The sequence below is a fragment of the Anarrhichthys ocellatus genome, unplaced genomic scaffold (assembly GCF_004355925.1).
Source record: "Anarrhichthys ocellatus isolate YVR2014 unplaced genomic scaffold, GSC_Weel_1.0 scaffold728, whole genome shotgun sequence".
In the NCBI taxonomy this organism is placed as follows: Eukaryota; Metazoa; Chordata; class Actinopteri; order Perciformes; family Anarhichadidae; genus Anarrhichthys; species Anarrhichthys ocellatus.
In genome coordinates this window covers 1,274-20,994 of record NW_022280702.1, presented here as the reverse complement: position 1 = coordinate 20,994, position 19,721 = coordinate 1,274, and the positions used below count along the sequence as shown (strand labels likewise).

At 42.2% G+C, this 19,721-nt stretch overlaps 1 protein-coding gene across 2 annotated transcripts; it reads right to left on the bottom strand.

Annotated features, from left to right (window-relative positions):
• Nucleotides 1-32: 32 nt before the first annotated feature.
• On the bottom strand, nucleotides 33-19,435 carry LOC116376941 (netrin receptor UNC5D-like). Of its 2 annotated transcripts, XM_031838455.1 has the most exons (5): nucleotides 17,551-19,435; nucleotides 16,592-16,759; nucleotides 6,177-6,341; nucleotides 3,618-3,650; nucleotides 33-1,103 (listed from the first exon to the last, which is right to left on the bottom strand). In XM_031838455.1, exons 2-5 carry the CDS (start codon nucleotides 16,629-16,631, stop codon nucleotides 820-822), a joined length of 522 nt encoding a protein of 173 aa, XP_031694315.1. In that variant the 5' UTR covers nucleotides 16,632-16,759; nucleotides 17,551-19,435; the 3' UTR covers nucleotides 33-819. The 2 variants fall into 2 exon arrangements, with proteins under 2 accessions (XP_031694315.1, XP_031694316.1); XM_031838456.1 differs by lacking the exon at nucleotides 3,618-3,650.
• Between the last annotated feature and the right edge of the window lie 286 nt (nucleotides 19,436-19,721).

The following is a 19,721-nucleotide window of genomic DNA, read 5'->3' as shown; positions in this document are numbered from 1 at the left end:
AAAAAGCTACTGATTTGCAATTAAACACACATTTAGAGACCCCCCCCTTCCTGCTATGTTTATGAAAAGGACAGCTAAAAACAATGCAATCACTGCAGAAGTAGGCTAATATAAAATGCCTCAACAACTTCCTCCAGAGCAAAGTGGGGCTGACGAAGTGTTCCACATTTTACGGGGAGCCACGGAGAGGAAAATGGAAAGGAGTGATTGTAGCCGGTGGAAGGCAAAGCAGGTAGGCTGGCCTATTTAAATAGGATTGATGACCTGCTGAATGTAGACCCGGCTCCTACCACCTCCCAATCCCCCCCACCCCTCGACCGACTCTCGGGCCTTGGGGGGGAGGGGAGCCGAGGGCAGAGTGTGGGCCCCCGGCAGTGCTCGTGACCGAGGCGAAGATGTATCGCCCGTCGCCACGATGGCTATCACTTGAGCTAACCCAGAAATGTCAGTGACAGTAATGTGAATGCCTGCAGGGCCTGCGGGGACAGCCCCAGTCGCATCACCAACAGAAGTTATTGCTGTGCACAACAAAAAATTGAATTGATGTTCACCGTTCCATACCCCTCACATTGATCCATCAGTGGTTTAGGCCAGTGTAATCTGACGGAGGAGACTAGTTGCCAGTCAAATGCATGGTCCGTGGCGCGGGGGTGGAGCGTCGCCGGTCGCCGTTGAATATTGATTATCGTCTGTTTCACGACAACAGAGAAGCAGGTCTGTCAAAATACGACAGGTCCTTTCACTGGTTGAGGAAGTATAGATCCTAAGCAGATATGGAGGCTGCACGCCATGCCGCCAGATGCAAGCAAACGGCATCAATCACCGGCGTGGCCCTGTCGCGGAGGGCATTGATGACGCTGCCTTTTTGGCCTCGTGGTCACCGGTGTGGAGTCGATGGCCCTCTCTCTTTCTCTTACCTTGTCTGGTGGTCTTGAAGTTGAAGGACTGGAAACCCCCGGTGAGCGCGGAGGAGTCGATGACATCCACGCCGTACTCGCTGTGGTTCTTCCTGTACAGCATGACGGCCACCACGAGGATCGCCACGGCAATGATGCCGGCTCCCAGGCCCGAGTACAGGGCGACGTCATTGGAGCTGTCCATACCTAAAGCACACAAAACCGAGAGCGACCGTAAATTCTCATTTAAAATTAGGTATTCAAATAATTAAAGGGGGGTAGTAACAGTTTACATGGTCAAAAATGTGTATAATGTCCATTTCCACAGCATCAATTCAATACAATTTGTATGTCATAATAAACTCCAGTCATTTCTTCTTTGCCCTACTCCTGATAGAAGATTAAGAGGAACACAACAAAGTCTGTTGGGGAGTGCTGCTGTGCATATTAAAAAAAGGGTTTTATGTCTTTATGTCTTTGGTGGCTCAAGAGATGGCTGAGCAAATTCTGATGAATTGCCTCCTGTCAGTGTCAGCTGTGGCTCAAGACTAACTCTGAAAATGAAAACTAATCTTTCGGGTGTGGAGTGAGCTCAGCAGACCTCTGTAGCCCACTCCTCACCTCGGCTTGACACTAGCGACTCAATGCTTCATTAGCCACCGCAAGGAAGAAGAGTGTGTGGAGCAGAAGACAATCTCTATGGTTCTGCCGAATCGATTTTGAACTGTCCATCGTGAGACCGACAGTGTTGCAGGACTGCAATGCTTAATCGGTGGGGTGCTTTAAGCCATCGTCGTCACTTTTTCCCCCGATTAGTAGCCTATTACGACAGCGTATTAGGGTCATTGTAGGTAAACAGAAATCATCATGTAGCCGGGGGAAGGGATACTATTCGGGAAAATAACTAATTTACTATGTTTGCGAGAAAACAAAAAAACTTGTTAATTCTCAAGATTATGAAGATAGTTTTTCATTTCTACTTTCTTGTAACTTGACCAATATTAGCATGTATCATGTTCGTAAAAGGATATAGAAAGATGATGAAAGAACATGTGTATGTGTATCTTTCAGGACCTTCGCCTCGCTAAGAGGCGGTCGGTCAGAGAGAACTTCATAAACAGAAATCGTAAGGATTTATCTGATAACCCATCTGCAAAATAACATAAGGATAAAGTACAATGCATACTGATGTTGGCATTATACTCATAAAACATTGACATGAAAGAAAACACGTATATGTATCTTTCAGGACCATCCTTACCGTAATAACACTACTTTAGGGGCAACAGAATCTCCACTATTTGTCCGAGATTTTTTCTCGTAAATTTGCCACTTAAATGGGCAAAGTGTAGCGACTGACGTGAACCTTGGCTCTTGCCACTGATGGAATTAGTGCTGTAGAAGTATACATCATATTGAATTTATCAAGGCAGCAGGTAAAGATGGAGGACGTTTGGAGTTTGAAAGCTGGGGAAATTAGAAATAAAAGCCTGGTTCTCTCTGCCGCTGAAGTGAATAAAAGCCCACATCACTATTTGAGAATTCTCCGTATGTGAAAGTGTTCTTCTGAGATTTCTCCAGAAACAAGGTATTTTCTTTTTTTCTTCACTGTGATGAAGGCAGCATTGGCAATAAAGAGAAAAGGCTTTTTTGTTAAAGTGTTCCACATAAAAGAGCCTTGTCTTTGTTGTATTATTTAAGACACAGTGAGGAGGAGATGGAGGAAAAGCAGGGGAAGACAATGCTGTTATTATGTAGACATTCAAGGTCAAACACAGGCAGGAGTTACAAAGTGTTAGTCTGGCTTCGGGATGGAAATGAAACAAGAATGGAAAGTGGTAAGAAGGAGCGGACCATCTGTCTCATCTCTCTATGCTACATTGTGCACCAAAGATAGGCATAAACAAACAATGTCCAGCCGTTACTCTAAACTGTTACACATCGCATTCAAGCTGCTAACATGGAGGGCTATTTGCATAACTGCCATTAGACCCACCGGTCTATATCCAATAGCTACGATGGATATCTCACAGCGCAGACGGTCAGAGACCATGCGATGCAGCCGGTGGTCACCAGTTGTCGAGAGCACGAATCAGAGGAAAAAATTATTTTGCGTGTTCCTACCAGGGTGATCACTAGCCACACACCAGCTTAACACCCTCCCCATTCAATCATCCAAGCTTTCCTTAAAGCCTGCAGTAAGCACAACTTTTACAATAATGTGGCCCATTAATGAAAGCGCTCAAGCAGGCACCTGACAATCACTTAGCCGGGCCAACTCCAGCAAGTGATTGAAAGCTGCCACATGAAGGCGAGGACAGCGCCGTAAATTGGTCCAATTAGCACGTTTGCAGTGATTACAACCCATTAATCCTCCACAACGTAGCACATGTTCCCTTGTCACAACCAATATATCTCCCCGTTACAAAGTAAAAAGCAAAGCTGTGATGTCACGCTTGTCATAAAAGTGGGCCGCTGACTAATGACATGAATGCGTAATGAGCACATCTTGCAGGGTTAATGCAGGAGTTGCTCAGTTCAGAGTGAACTTGGGGGGGGGATTCATAATGCTTCTGTTTCAGGAGTGTGCACTGAGCGGAGTGCAAACGACGTGTCACTCCTTTAAATTTAGAATATATTATCTCTTTCCCCCAGAATTCAGAGCATTACATATAAGTGGCAGTCGTCGAAGATGAAAGAAATCCACAGAGGAAGACTCACTTTGAGGTTTAACATCATGTAGCAGCTTTCGATCTGCAAAGACAGAGAGATAGAATGAGACAAAGAGGAGAGAAAGTGGTGATTAAAGTCCGAGCCTCTGTGAAGTGACTAACAAGTGTGGTCTCAGATCCGACACCCTGAGCAGTGAGGAGCTTTTCTGCTGACTATACTCATTGACGATATATATACAGCATCGGATAATGGCCAGGCAGGCATCATTACTGTCTTCATATCACCATAGATAAAGGTGGTGAGGTGCAAACTGCTCACAGGCTCGGAAATACCTCTGAGTGGGCTAATGATCTCCTCACTTAAGTCCAAAACACATGACTCATTTCTTTAAGATGGATTCAAGTCCCACACTTGTCTACAAGACTTTCCAAACAAACCCAAATTAACATTATAATCATATGCACATTTTAGTAGGGCTGAACAATTTCGGAAAATTTTTGTTTTTTCTGACCAGTATAAGGACTGTCTTTGAAATTGTGGTTATTTTCTAGAACTTAAACCCCTTGTACATAGTAATAAAAACATACATTTGTGCCTACCATAATGAATTAATAATAACAAACAAGCATATATTTCAAATCCAACCCAGTCAACTGAAAAAAAACATTATATTGTACTTTTTTTGCAAACCTTGCATGTCATTGTTTCTGAACTCAAAACAAGTTTCACAAATACGTGTCTAATTAGCCTTGTATCACGCTTTCAGAAACGCACGATACCACGCTGTGAAACGATTGATTAGGTTTAAGCAACAAAGCTACTTAAGGTTAGCAAAAAGATCATGGTTTGTGTAAAAATAATAATGTGTAAGTGTAAGAACCGAAGTAGCGTAAATGAATAACAACCACCTTCAGCTAACTTTCTTACGTAACGTTAAGTAAAAAGCGGAACAACATAAATAGTGTAAATAAATAACAAGCACCCTTAGCTGACTTTCTCACGTAGTAACGTTACGTAACAAGCATAATAACGTAACTAGTGTAAATAAATAACAACCACCCTTAGCTAACATTCTTACATAACGTTATATAAAATGGTAACAATGTAACTAGTGTAAATAAATAACAACCACCCTTAGCTAACATTCTTACATAACGTTATATAAAATAGTAACAATGTAACTAGTGTAAATAAATAACAACCACCCTTAGCTAACATTCTTACGTAATGTTATATAAAATGGTAACAATGTAACTAGTGTAAATAAATAACAACTGCCCTCAGCTAACTTTCTTACGTAACGTTACGTATCAAGCGCAAAGTTGACTTTTGGTTTCACAAGGGACAGGAACAATAGACTCCGGGGTAAAAGTCCTGTTTTTGTTTGTCCCATCTACCACAAATACTCCCACCCACCCTTAGTGGTCTCTTTCTCATGTTATAAGTCACTCAATATACTACTTCACTTGCTCTGAGCATCGCTTGTTGAACTACTTCACTTCCTCTGGTGACGGTGACATTCAACGTATCAGTGATTTGCAGAAACGTACAATGAGAACATTTGTTTTCCTAGCGAGTGTGCTGTTTAATCAGTTGAATTGATCCAAACAGTAAACTTGGGATATTCAACAGGTAACTGTGCTAGTCAAGGTAACACAACATAACTTTGATTTTTGACATTTGAAAGTGGTGTAAATAGCGTATTGGTCACAGCTGCATAGTTAATGGCTATGATGTTAAACTGCTTCTAGGTCAAGTCTTACAATGTTACGACGTCTGACTGACAACTCTCACTGTTAGCAGCGCTACATTTAAGCTGGTAAACTAACGTTATGTTATGTTCACGCTACGACTACAAAGATACAAAACGGTAATTTTGTCTAATGCTAAGAAACACCAGTGAGCATTGAGGAAACTTTGACGAATTTTGCCGTTTCCATTCAGCTTTTACAATGTGATACTTGGGAATACATGTGCTAAACACAGCTACTGACAGGACAAGCTAGTTCACAGATTCAGAGCCTTTTGGTGATAATGGTGTAAAATGATATGTTGCGTTCAAATTCTAAATGGCAGATTTGAAAATTTCACCAGCTGTCTTTTATGCTCAACAGCTGCGTACATTTTCTGGGATTGGGAGCCCTGATTTGTGACATTAATATAAGCTACAAATAAAATGATGCCCCTTGTGATATGAAGGCTTCACTCCTTCAAATCAGTATTGAAAATTGAAAATGAAAATGTTCAGCCCTAGTTTAGCCATTATTCATACTAGTGTTGACACAACTGGGTGAAACATTCAGCATTGCATGTGCATGATCCAAACAGTGCAATGACATTTCATTCCAGACGTCAGGCGTCATTCTGTGATGGATTCACTATGACATCCAATATGTGAAGTGAGCAGCACACAGGAGAAAGAGCGCTGACATTATCATGCACTGGGCATCTGTGTCAATCCACAGTGGGATTTCTTTCCAACACACACCTCCTGTCCAAACATGCCTTGTGATGATTTGCCATGTTAGTGTATATGTGATAGTGAGATGATAGGAAAATTCTGAGAACGATGATGATGATGATGCCCAGCAGGGAGAAAGGCCTTACTCTGGGTACACAGTCCATCTGTGCAGTTCTCAGTGGCCTCACTGTTCCCTTCGCACATCTTGCCTCGGTGTCTGGGTGCTGGGGAGTTGCATTCCCTGCTCCGCAGCTTCTCGCACTGGCTGCTGCACACGGTCCATTCGCTCCACTTGTCCCAGCCTCCGTCAACTGCAGTGTGAGGATATGTGCAAATGTGGACAAGAAGATTAACAGATACACAGTATGTTTCTGCACACACACACCAAAAAGAAAATACCCTGGGGGTGCGCGAGCTGCCTCTAGGGCACACGTGTCAAACTCAAGGCCCGCGGGCCGAATCCGGCCCGCCACATCATTTTATGTGGCCCGCGAATCGAAATTATGAGATAGAAAGTTGAAATTATGAGATAGCATGTTGTCTGTGTACCGACATTAAAACTATCACAACAGGTGGACAGGAGAGGGAACAGACCGTAAAGAGGTTTTCCAACAAGTGATTGAGTTGAAAAAGATCCAAAAATAACGAAGAGAACAATTGATGCAGAGGGAAGAAAATGTAATGAAAGATGGGAAAGCGAATACATGTTTGTGCTTGAAGGAGAAAAACGGGTCTGTCTTCAGTGTTATGAGGCAGTGTCGGTGATGAAGGAATACAATTCACGTCGGCATTTTGACACCAAACACGGAGCAAAATTTAGCCTCCAAGAAAAACATAAAATTGTCCAAGAATTAAAAGGCAGAGTACAATCACAGCAGATATTTACAAAAGTTAAGGCCCAGTGCATGCTAAAGGTATGTGAGCAGGTGAGCTCCGATCAGATACAGACTTTTACAAATGTCAGTTTGTGAAGAAACAAAATCGCAGACCGAGTTCGGGAACTAGCAGCAATCTAACAACACAGCTAGCTAAGAGATGAGCAGGTACTCGTCTTCTTCATTAGCTGTTGATGAAAGCACAGACAACACGGATACAGCTCATCTATCCATGTTTATAAGACCTGACTCTCAGTGAGGAGCTCTTGGATGTAGCTGCCATGCATGGGACAACGGCAGGGAGGGACATTAGTGATGCAGAGAGGTGACAAAAATAGCTTTGAACAAAGTTAATGTAATAACTTGTGTTTGATGATATTTGTCTTTGTTATTTACTTTAAAAGTTTGATCTTTGATAGAGTAATGTGGGTTTCTTAACCATAAATTAAAATTATTTATTATTTATTTATAATAACAGAAATGTGCTTCAATATAATTTCACATTTATATAACTGCATGTACAATATTTTTACACTTGAATAAACAATAATCGAATGCAGAGAGTTAGTTAACAATATGTTAGGGAGTAGTTACATTTATACAGTCTTAGAGTTACAACTGGCCCTTTGAGGGAAACTATGATGCTGATGTGGCCCAGAGTAAAAATGAGTTTGACACCCCTGCTCTAGGGGGTGCGTGAGAGGAAAAATGTAATGGTGGTCTAATGGTGTAATAATTAATATTAAATATAATTTAAAAAAATTTAAGTGGGATTCTTCACAAAATAAAAACATGAATTATAAAAATTCCCTTTGTAAGATTTAAATTTAAAATTAAAAACTTACAATTTAATAAATTCACTTCAGCTCCTGCCACCAGACTGTCTTTTACGTACACACTAGCTAGCCTAGCTTGTGCAGCTAACAGCTAACTTCATTCATTCAGCAACATTCATGCAAATATGATAAACTGGCTGAAATTGGGGAAACTGTCAGGTGGGACATCTGAAGCGTAAAAGAGGAGAGGGACAGAGAGAGAGAGAGAGGAATCGGAGGCGAGAGAAACAGAGAGGTGCGTTGGGGAGGGACCGGGAGAAGAAATCGAACAGGAGTCAGAGAAAGATGAGACGGAGGAGACCGAAAAGGAGGAAGGGATAGCACAGACAAAGCGGGAGCACATAGGCCCCTCGCGGAGTCAAGGTGAAAAAAGAGGAAATATGATGAAAATGATTTGGGTCTGGCCTTCACTTGGATTGGCAATGCAGATTGTCCAAAGCCACAGTGCGTGGTGTGCAGTGAGGTTCTGGCTAACAGCTGTCTGAAGCCATCTTATTTACGTCACCACCTGAACACCAAGCATGCCAGTGCAAGTCAAAAGCCCCTTACATTGTTTATATCGAAATTGGAGGAGTTACAAAACAGCCCAAAACAACTGCAGTCTCATTCATGTGTTGGGTCTACAAAAAACGCGCTACGGGCTTCATATCTGGTCACAGAATAGCAAGAAAGGGGCTACCGCACACAATCGCAGAAGACGTGTGCTTGCCAGCTGCCAAAGAGATGGTGGAATGTATGATTGGAGAGAGAGAAGCAAAAAAGTTGGACATGATCCCGGTGTGCAACAACACTGTGTCGCGCCGCATCGATGCTTTGTCCGAAGACATCCTGGCTACATTAGTCGGTCGTGTGAAGAAGAGTGAGTTTTACTCTCTGCAAGTAGACAAGCCTACAGATGTGGCCAATCTGGCCAATCTTCTGGTGTCTGTCCGTTACCTTTTCGAAGGCACGGTGCAGGAAGATTTTTTGTCTTTTTTTGTGTTTTTTATCTTGTAAACAAACGCCACGCGCGAGCAAACTGTTCTCTCATTAGTCCGATTTTTATGCGGCTATAAATAGGCTCTGTTGCTTTTTTTTTTTTTAAGGTGTGGGGGGGGGGGATTGGGGGTGCGTGAACCCGGTCGGGATGTAGAAGGGGGTGCGTGGCCTAAAAAGTTTGGGAACCGCTGTCTTAGAAGAAAATCTTATAGATTTTCAACTGGCTTTGTACATTATTGTTAGTATGTGCCAATGAACAATGGTCGACTTCACTCTGTTTTGTCGTCGCCTGGAGCTCCCTGCCCATTTCAGGGTCACACTCCACATCAGGGTCCACCGGCTAGTCTTGCGGCATCCCATAACTAGCCCGAGCGGGAGAATTTTAAATTGATCATAGAGTAGATTTAAAAAAATAAAATTGGAGCGTCACCTTATCTCCTGCTCCTTCCCGCTCCAATTTTGCTCTTGTGCCTACAGCTCACAACACGAGTTTCGGAGCTGAACCCAGAATGTCGTTAACGTTTGAGTTCTAAATCAACATTTAAATGCTGCCATATCTATTCATTGTTTTTACACCGGATGTTTCTGTGCAGATGCAGATCAAGATCAGGCTACACTGATATTATTAGTATTATTCTCTTTGTAGAATTAGATTCCAGTGGTGACTGCGTAGGATTGTTTCCAACTCGTGTGATCCAAACATTTCCCATAACCCCGGAGCGCTGCAAAGTCCAAAATGTCAAAATTGAATGAAACAATTACAAAATTCATAACATGTTTTTATCCAACAAAATATTCAGTGTTGATCCATATTTGTTGGTGTTTAGCGTTTCAAAGATATTTTCACTGAGGTCAAAAAAATACCTCTTTCTGACTTTATTGCATGTCACACCTCTTTCTCTCTCTCCCGCCGATTTCTACATCATCTGTAAAATAAAGGCAGAATACGCCCCAAAAAATATAACAATAACCAAAACGTTTAGTCTCCCCTTTTGCCACACACAAAAGCAGGCAGGCACTGACAAATTCATATTTGGTTTTACAAAGAAAAAACAATTCTACTTCATATAATCCGATCAATCACTTTATTCAAGATTGTGCTTGAGGATATTTTTTTTCCTTCGGATGTTGTCATAATAAAATAGGATGACAGATATTCTAATCTATATTCAGAAACCTCATTGAAAGTTTAGGATTTAGGCACATTTACCAAAAAGAACAGATCGTATAATCCGTTGTGTAACTGCAGACACTGTTTCAACTTTCATATGTGTGCTATATTTACACACATTAAACGTTTGAATGTTTCCTTAGTGGGCAAACACTCAGTATGACACAGAATATACGCTTGATGTGGTGGCACAGCCAGGGAGCCATTTCCTCCCCATTAACCCGCGGGCCTGTTTATATAATTGGATTTGATGCAAGTCTCTGAAACCAAGACAGCCTGGTGCATGCTAATAGCTCGGATTCCTCGGCTAACCTGTCATCTGATCAAGGAAGAGCTTCTCATGCTTAGCTTAACAAATACTGGGAGACCATATGGCGCCTGAAGAATGTTTGGCAGCAGCTGCGATGCCCATAACACGCAGCCTTGTGGGCAGAGGAGAAGATCATTTTCCTTTGTGATGTACCATAGGCCTACTGCCTACACTCCGCATTTGTTTGTGGCTTCTTCTCAGCTACTTGGAATGCAAATGATGTGTTTGCACATTGCAGAGAGAGTGCTGAGTGCTCCTGAGTTTGACCGCAGTAGCATGTGAGTGTGTGCGTATTGTTTCTCCTGACAGTTCCCCCATGACTTGTTGCTCTGATTCTGTTGAATGAGCTCATCTGCCTACTGGTAAACAATAGACGAAGTCTGACGAACTGTAGCGACTGTTAAACTCTGAATCAATTTGAACACCTTGCGGATACTTTCCAAAATCCAAGCTTCCTTTTTCTTTTTTCTTGCTGCTCACTGCATTCTTCATGTCTAGTTTCTTAAATTGGCCAGTCACCAGAACCTCATTAATTTGTTGTGGTGACATTTTTGCAGCTATAAGCAGACACTAGTTTGTGAATCTTCTGCCCTTTTCTATCTTGGTTCAGATATTTTTTTTCCTAGTTGATTGTAATTCCAAACACACTCAGGGATATATCTCCTAAAAAATAACTTTCTGTGTTAAAGAAAAGGCAAACGTTAATCATGAACCCGCTATAGGCTTAACCCCCCCTATTGCACCTGTTATACTGTCCTGGCTTCAAGCCATTGCAGCGACAGACTGGTCTTACTCAGTACATCTGCAGAAGAAACATCACTGACTGTTTAATCCATGGATGTTTAAAGAGGACTGGATACAGCATTGGAGGCAGGGCGATGTCCCTTCCTATAAAAGTTGCTCAGTGGTGCATGATGCAAAAAAAAGTAGACTTCTGTGTCTATAATATTCCCCATCTTCCCCATCCATAGGTGCCATAAAGCCAGCTCGCCAGTGTTTCCTTTAACCCCGCCTCCAAGCTCTTGGGCTTACGTACAACCGTCCTCATTATAATTACTAGGTTTTTTTGGGCAGGTCTGAATTCATGGCTCGATGATGCACTTGAGACATCCTGAGCATAACCCCTCTCATAACACTATATAAAAACTAGAGCACATTGCATCAGTGGTTCTGTCAGAATATGATCAATTCAGTCCTGCCGTGAGTCCGTATGTGAGGGTTTAGTACTAAACTTACGTATGTCACTTAAACGTAACTCTCATCCAACACTCATAGCTACATCTACGAAAAATAATGTGCCTTGATCTATAGATATCCCACAAAACGATTGAGTATGTTATCCACATAATCATGAACGAGGGCGTTTATAGAACGTATAAGCCCACACAGGGCGGGAGCCAGGGGAGGTGGATGGGTCCTACAAAAAAAAATCTTTCAGCCAGGAGACCGCTGTTTGTTCCCCATGTGAAACGAGAAGTCAATGTTGATTTACGGGGTATTTTAATCCAAACGTCAATCTTTTCCTGAACCAAATGAAGAAGTTTTGTAGGCTTAACTTAACTATTTCAGGATCTATTCCTAAACCGAACTAAGTAGTGTTGTTGCCTTAACCTAACCAAGTATTCTTTGAAAAGGGAATTTTATCTTTAAAAAGACTGCATGCATGTATCGAGCGTGAATAGACACATGTGGCAGGCTTTGGTAGGACACCATGGGGCAGTACAGTACACAGGCAATCTGCATTGACTGAGTTTGAATTCCCTTCCCAGCACTTCGGTCTCCACCTGAGGTTCATTTCCATCAGCATTCTCTTCGCTCTCTGCCGTTTCTTGTTCAGTGGCCTCGTCATGGTGCAGCCTCTGACGTCATCCGTCTCTCGTGCTCTCCCTGCACTCGGCCCATCATTAAGGCAACGCTCTGGGCTGGCTTGTCAGAACTGGAGGGGCTTGTCAGTCAGCACCTCAGACAGCTGGGTTCATGGCAGCCCATGCTTCGCTCCTGTCTGCATCTCCTTCCTCCCACAAAACACGGATCGCCCTGCATGTCACATCCGTCATTCTGTGAGGCCCTGGTGGTGGCACAGGTCTGCTCATCTCTACTGAAGTAGGAAATTCTTATTCCTCTTTTTTTGGAATAGATTCTTTCTGGGAACTCCACATTGCAAACAAAACCCACCCTCCACAACTATTAAGGTTGACAGCTTTAATTGGCAGTGAGAGGCAGCTAGTTGGAAAAACTCCGATACTCATATATCAGTCAGTGTGTAGAAATTCCAATTTTTTTGTTTCAGACCACAAGCCTGAAAGTGATTTTTAAAAGGCAGATGTTACAGCCCCTTGAAAAGCAAAAGCTGAGTCATTGTTATTGATCATTCACCTCATCAGACTTATTCCTGCACAGACACCCAAGGAGGCCGACGGTGTCAATCGTGGCGACCGTGGCTCACTGGGTTTAGAGGGTTGTCTGGGAACCGGAAGGTCAATGGTTCGATCCTCGACTGGGACGTGTCATGTGTCGAACTGTACCTGAGCAATACGCTGAACCCCCAGGCGCCTGTCATTGGCAGCCCACTGCTCCCTATATACAGGGATGGGTCAAATGCAGAGACAAATTTCCCCCTTAAAGAGATCAATATAGTATAATAAAAAAAGATGCATGATGGCGATTTTAACTAGAAACTGTGTGTATTAATATATAAAGCGTGGGTGTAAAAGTTAGATGAGTAAAATATGACACTTGTTCACCCTTATTGATTAATTGAAAGTTATGGTTTAGCACTAAAGCTAGAGTTCAACAGTGAATCCTGGCATGGTATGATTCAAATATTTCTAACGCTGGTAAACCGTAGTATTGACGGGGTTGGGGCGTCAAGATCATTTTGAAAATTGACATTGAATACAAAAAAAAACATTGTGTTAGCAATATATCACATAATCTTTAATAACCCAACATAATTGTGGTTCAGCAACTAGCTTCTGATTTTCATGACTATTCGATGAAAGATGACTTTGAATGTAACACTGGTCCTGGATTACTGACTCGATGCTGGATAATAAGGCTCCGCATTCTTGACAAAATGTAAGTGGAGTTTTCTTGTCTTATCAAAACTCTTTATGTGTATCCTTTAGGCCTAACAAACATGTTGAATGCATTTCCTTCCTCATTAATCAATCACAAAGCCAATTTTAAACCTGCATTGCTTAATAAAGGTCTAAATTGTGAAATTCAGAGCTTTAATATAGCATCAAACAACAATCGCTGTAGTGACGTCTACCTGAGCTGAAGACTGAAGTCACTCTCCCTCTTTGTGTGACGTAATCTGAGCTTTTCTGTTCTTTTTTGACATAGCACGTACAGTACATGTTAGCTCCTGTAATCCCCAGTCTGTGTGTGCGTGTGTGTGTGTTGCCCCACATGTTGGCTAATGGCTGCCGCTTTGCATCGCGCCAGTGTGGCGGTTACCGCTGATGACGCTATCGTCTGTTAGCTCCTCCAGCACTGTTGCCGTTGTCTAAACTTTTTGTGCGATAATTTAGATGTAATAAAAGATCATAATGCAATCATCAGGACATAGTTTAATAATGTATTACATTATGAGAGTAAATGATTACATAAAAGTAAGCAAGAAAAAGTTGAATGATGAATTTAAATAAGAGTACTTCAAAGAGCATAGGAACCCTTCTAGTTGTACATGACAAGTCTTTAACATGAGGCAACTGGACTTTGTCTGTTTGGACATTTTCATCAATCCGTTCCAAATTGATGACGCCTCTTGAATGTATGTCTAAATTCAGGACTATCAGTGACGAGTACAAATGTCAACATTTACGGAGTTGATGCTTGCTTTAATATACTGGGTGATTCTTAAGCATCACAAAAAATTGTTCTGTACATAATTATCACAGTTACTTTAATATGCCGTTTAATCGGTCTCAAAACCTGCGCACAGAAAAACTCAATTTGCCTCAAAGCTCGGCGCTCTGGGTGATTGGTACAAATGACAAATAATGTATTCGTACTCATTTCCTGGTGTTAGAACTCCTTCCTGCAGAACTCTGTTGAGCACCTCTTATTGAGCCAGCAGACTTCTTCTCTGCCTTTTGATGGCACATTGCCAAGTATTTTCTTTAGCACATTCCTGTAACTGACTGTTGATTGTGCATGTCTACAAAACAAATCAGGGGCCTGCTCATCAAAACTTGGCAATAGTAAATAATAAATCATCTTTTCAAACTTAATTTACAAACTTTTCATACCCTAATGCCAGCATTCTTTACCTGACTTCTGTATTAGTCTCTCTACCAGGTCCAAATCTCTCTCATCCTGTTCTGATGCCATTAAACTAGACCCCACTGTCTGTCCCCATCTGCACCTTGGCAGTCTGAAGCCTCGCAAACCGAACAAATTGGCACGAGGCAGGCTCGTTGGACGACCTGGCCACCCTCTGAACCAGCTTTCAAGCTTCCAAGCTCTTTGGGAAAATGTGTGTGTGTGTGCAGGATGTGCAACAAAGCGCTGGGGACTGACAGCTCTACATGGAGGCATGTCACCTCTGTGCATTACACACCTTGAACATATGTTCCCTTCACACATGTTGATGATGCATAGTGGTGTGCACTCAAGCAAGAAACTATATGAGGCAACGTAAAAGACTGCTAAATATAACGTTTACCACTTTTCCCTGAAGCCTCACTTACTAGTCTGCCACCTTCCAAGCCGAGTCTCTGTCTGGATTCTCCTGCTATGGGCTAATTATTATTATTCATTTCTAAAGGCATTGCTTTCAACACATAACAATGGACTTTACAGGTAGGAAATATGCTCACACGACATAGTTCATTTCATACATAATGGAGACATATATATATATATATATATAAATAAATTTGAAGTGTAACAGAAATGCATCTCACTGCCTCATTGGACCACCGGTGATTTTTTTTTGCACTGGATTGAACTTTCGTCTGCCAAAGCTCCAGAGAGAAAGATGTTCAAATCTGACAAAAGTTTACATTTAATTTAACTGGGGAAATGTCTCTCTATAAAATATTTATAAGCAAAACAGCTTTTTTTTTTAAAGCCCTTCATTGGTTCCTTTTATTGGTTCCAATAGACTCCTATTCTCTGCCCTCTTGAAACCGATCTCACTACTGAATGTGCACAGCAGAGAAAATGTTTTCATTTCTGTCAGATAGGACCCATTTACTATATATATGTGTGGGACATATACTGATTTTGCTTGTTTAGATCTTTCTCATATTTAGGATTTTGGTCTACATGTAGTAGACAGAGATAATCTTCATTAATGTAGAGAGATAAAGCTAAAGAAAGCTAAATGACTTTCATATACACCTCATTTGCATTAGCAAATACATTTAGCAAGGATCACACATTTTCATGAACATAAGGAGTTTATGTACATGTTTATGAACATACTGTATCTGCAAAGTTGCAATATATAAATGTAGAATGTAGGGTTGCCCAGCATCACCTAGCTTGAATGGCAAAGAAAATAATGGTAAAAGATACTTATGAGGAGAGAGAACATTCTTTTCAGCCACAATAGCAGCATGACACTAGCAACGGCAAAGTTGGTCAGCCGGTCAGTCCCGTAGTTTGGTCCAGACTGAAATACGGCCCAAAATGTTGATCCTCTGACTCCTTTTCGTTCCCTCTGAATATTGTGGATTACCAGACCAATAATACTATTCTAGTCTCTGCCCTTAAGAAACGCAGAACTGCAGAATTGCTGGGCCACTCTCACTACCAGATAACCCTTACCTTCACGAGAGTCACTTCTTCACAAACTACATCAGCTCACCCCCCCCCCCCGGAATCACACAGTGCTCTGAGTCATATGGTCTCTCCCTCGGCTGCTTCCTTCTTCTTATTACCTCCCATTCAGTTCAGTCCTCTCTCTCTCTAGCTCCATCAGCACCGTGGTACAGGGATGTTGTCAGGTCACTATGCATCTGTGCCTTGCAATCCTTTATAATTGGTTGTCTGTAATGCTGAAGAGGCAGGGACTTCCGTTCATTCAAGTCACCGTGTGTATCAGCAGTGGATGAATGTCTGACATGTTAATGTGGGTGGCATGCTGTGATAGTGCATGCTGAGAAGAGAGCTGCAATATATCTGAAAACAAATGGGAAAGGAAAAACTGTGCTCGAAGCTTAAATAATTACTCGCCTGTCATCCACAAATATCACAAGTTAATGAAATGTGAACATTTACATGTTTGGCAGCCTGACGCAATCGTCGCCACGTCAGATTAATCATTCTGAACCACGTATTTGTAACTTTTGACAACTAGAAAAAAAAGCAACTTCTGAATCTGCACAACACCATAAAGTTGTACTTCAGTGTTTTATTTTCCGTAAGAGAAACTGACTTGGGCAGAGTGCGTTGCAGGTGATCTTCTGTACAGACATGCCCTCGCAGAAAGCCCCGCCGTTGAGAGGCGCCGGGTTAGTACAGGTTCGAGATCGCTTCTGGACACCCCGCCCACACGGCACATTGCAGGGCGACCACTCCGTCCACAGGGACCAGCCACCGTTCACTGGAGGGAATTCGACAAAAAGTTAGAGAGTGAGAAGAGGTGTAGCGAGGGCGCAACACAGCACTTTTTTTTTTTACTTTTCCAGAAGTCTGGCGTAGTGAAATACTCGAACAAGAGCCGGGGTTAATAATGATTATGCAGTCACCGAGGCACTGCAAGGCAACAAGGCTGGAGCAGATTGAGCACAGCACATTCATTGTGGTGGATGTATACGGCTCCCTCTTTCTTAATTGGCAATCCAATGTTCTTTGCTCTTGGATTAAGATAGAGACGCAGAACTGTACCAAAGTAAAGAAAACAACCCTTAAACGGAATAGCCATTTCTAAAGGCGACGCTGACTCATACTGGTCGACAGGTCGGAGGCGACCACTTAGTGCTCTGACTGAAGCAGTTTACTCTATGATCGCTCCGTCTAACGTGTGCGGAAGCTAAATGTTCAGCAGCGCCATCAAAGGCGGCAAAGCCTTATCGCTGGAAGGCCTCTGGTGAATAAATACTTAATAAGCAACACTCCTTTTAAATGAGATTAAGACACAGTGGCTTATTTCCTCCCATAAAGTACATATTGATTTTAAATGAGAGGCAGTAAATTGAGTGTTTGAATAATACATTCACGGAAATAAAGAGGAAACATCGCTCCTCGGTGGGTACACGGAGATGGGTGTCTTAATCACTTGTATAGGGGTGCAGGAAACTAAACAAATTGATCTGAAGCGCCGTGTGAACAGCGTGCCAGAACACCAGGAAGTGTTGTAAGGGGACAATAAGAGCAGCTGGGAGGACGGCGTACCGAAGACTATCACAGTGGCCGTGGCGCTGCGTCTCTTAGCCACGATGTTGCTGGCCAGGCAGGTATAGTTGCCCGAGTCGGACAGTCGCGCCTCGTTGATGATGAGGTTGTGGTCGGCGCGGGTGTCAATGTTGTCGTCGGTCAGGGAAGTCAGCAGCTCTTCGTTTTTCAGCCATTCCACCTGTGCAAGATAAAGGACGGAGGTGTGACTTTTCTGAAAAAATTAAAAAAATCACATTCAAAATCATTAATCAACTATTTGGCCACGATCACACCAAGTTCATCCTCATTAAATACAGCTAATATCAGCCTTTCGTCTGTATTTGCCACTGTACTAACGTTCCTACTTAACGTTCTACTGGCATAATAAGAGAAAGGAAGTGGTTAGGTAGTAAAGCCCGCCTCTTGCTTGATTTGATTGGCTACCTGGGCCAAGTGTTACATTAACGAGTGGTGTGACTCCATGCCTTTGTGACGTTACTACAACGCAGCTTGACAGGAGAAGAAACAGACGATGAGACAGGTTGTAAAACCAGATTACAGAAAGTACTTATTTGGAGGTAAAGTCGTATCTAATATGTTGACAATAACAGAAAGCAATGTAGGTCATCATTTTGCCGTTCATTTTCCCTTTCTCTTACAAATAGCTGTGGCTAACTGTCTGACTGCTGTGTTTCTTAAGGGTTATTACTCCCTGAGATGACCCCGGACGATGTCACCGGGGTCATCTCACAGGTCACAGGTGAAACGTGTGAAGTGCACCCACAGCAATAAAACTGTATATACTCAATATATACACTCTGGAGCCCCTTTGGGATGCCCTTTAGGGCAGGTGGGGTGATTCTGACATCCAGAGCAATGTGAGTCGTTTTTAACCCCCACCCCAGTAAAATGCTGCAGCTGCACTTAACTATAGTTTTTACAAAAAAACAACACCCTTGATCTTAAAGTGGAGGAGTTTTCTTTTTAATCAGTTCAGTGTGAAAGTTCATCAACTGGGCCATTGTAATGTCAGCTACAGGTGGGTTCTGGTATTCTCTTTTGTGATTGTCCTGCTGAATTTCGATGTATATTAAAGACCACATGCTGCAAAGGACGATGAGTAAAATGGAATGAACCTGAAATTACTTAAATTTCAGAGGATCACAGTGAATATGTTATGCCCCATCTCTCCTATAATGCCAATAGGCAGGATGTTAAGTTCAAGTTCAATTTTCATACTTGGCACAACACCATGAATATCTTCCAGGGTCAATACTTTCTCACTCCTAATTCATTAAATAAGGCAGTTTGGTCATTGGTCTTACGCTTCAAACTAATGCTCAACAGAAGGTAGCCCTCTACTATCAGTTTCGCATGCGTAAAGTTCTGCTTGTTACATGCATACACTGTCTTTCTCAAAATAAACAGAAAACAACTTGGTTAGGTTAAAGGGAAGATTGTGATTTGGATTAAAATTAGTTGTTTTTTACGTAGTTCAGTAGATTATGTTACCTATGCAACATAAGTTTAGCATGTTGCGCAATGTTGCGTTACATAACTCAACTTACATATGTTACTTAAAATAAGTCAACTTGATTTTGGTTTCACACGGAACAAGAATGTCGGTCTGCTGGGTAAAAGTCCTGTGTTTTTTTGACCATCCATCCAAGCCAACCTCCTCCCTACCATGTAGAGCACATAGACTGCATATAAGAAGTGGACATAGTCGTCTTGACGTCACGGGACGTCACCCATTGGTTTGTGGACTGAGGTCTGGAAGCCTCCAGTTGCCATCCTGTTTTTTTGCAACCAGTGAACGTAAGGGACCATATTTGGGGATAGAGAAGACGCTTATGGCTCTGGTAGCGACCTGTCAATCACAAGGTAGCCCCGCCCTAAAGCATACCCTGCTTTATGGTCTATTTGACTCTAAATGGACCATAGTTTACTAAATGAACATCATGCTGTATTGAAGACGACTTGAAACTAGAGATTGAGACCATAAACTCATGTTTACAATGTTTACTGAGGTAATATATCAAGAGAGAAGTAGAGTCATTTTCTCATAGACTTCTATACAACCAGAGGAGTCGCCCCCTGATGGCCAGAGAGAGATTAGGTTAAAGTCCCTTCAGCATTGACTTCAGCTTTCATCAGTTGCTGCTTTGTAGAGCGTCATAGTTTGACAC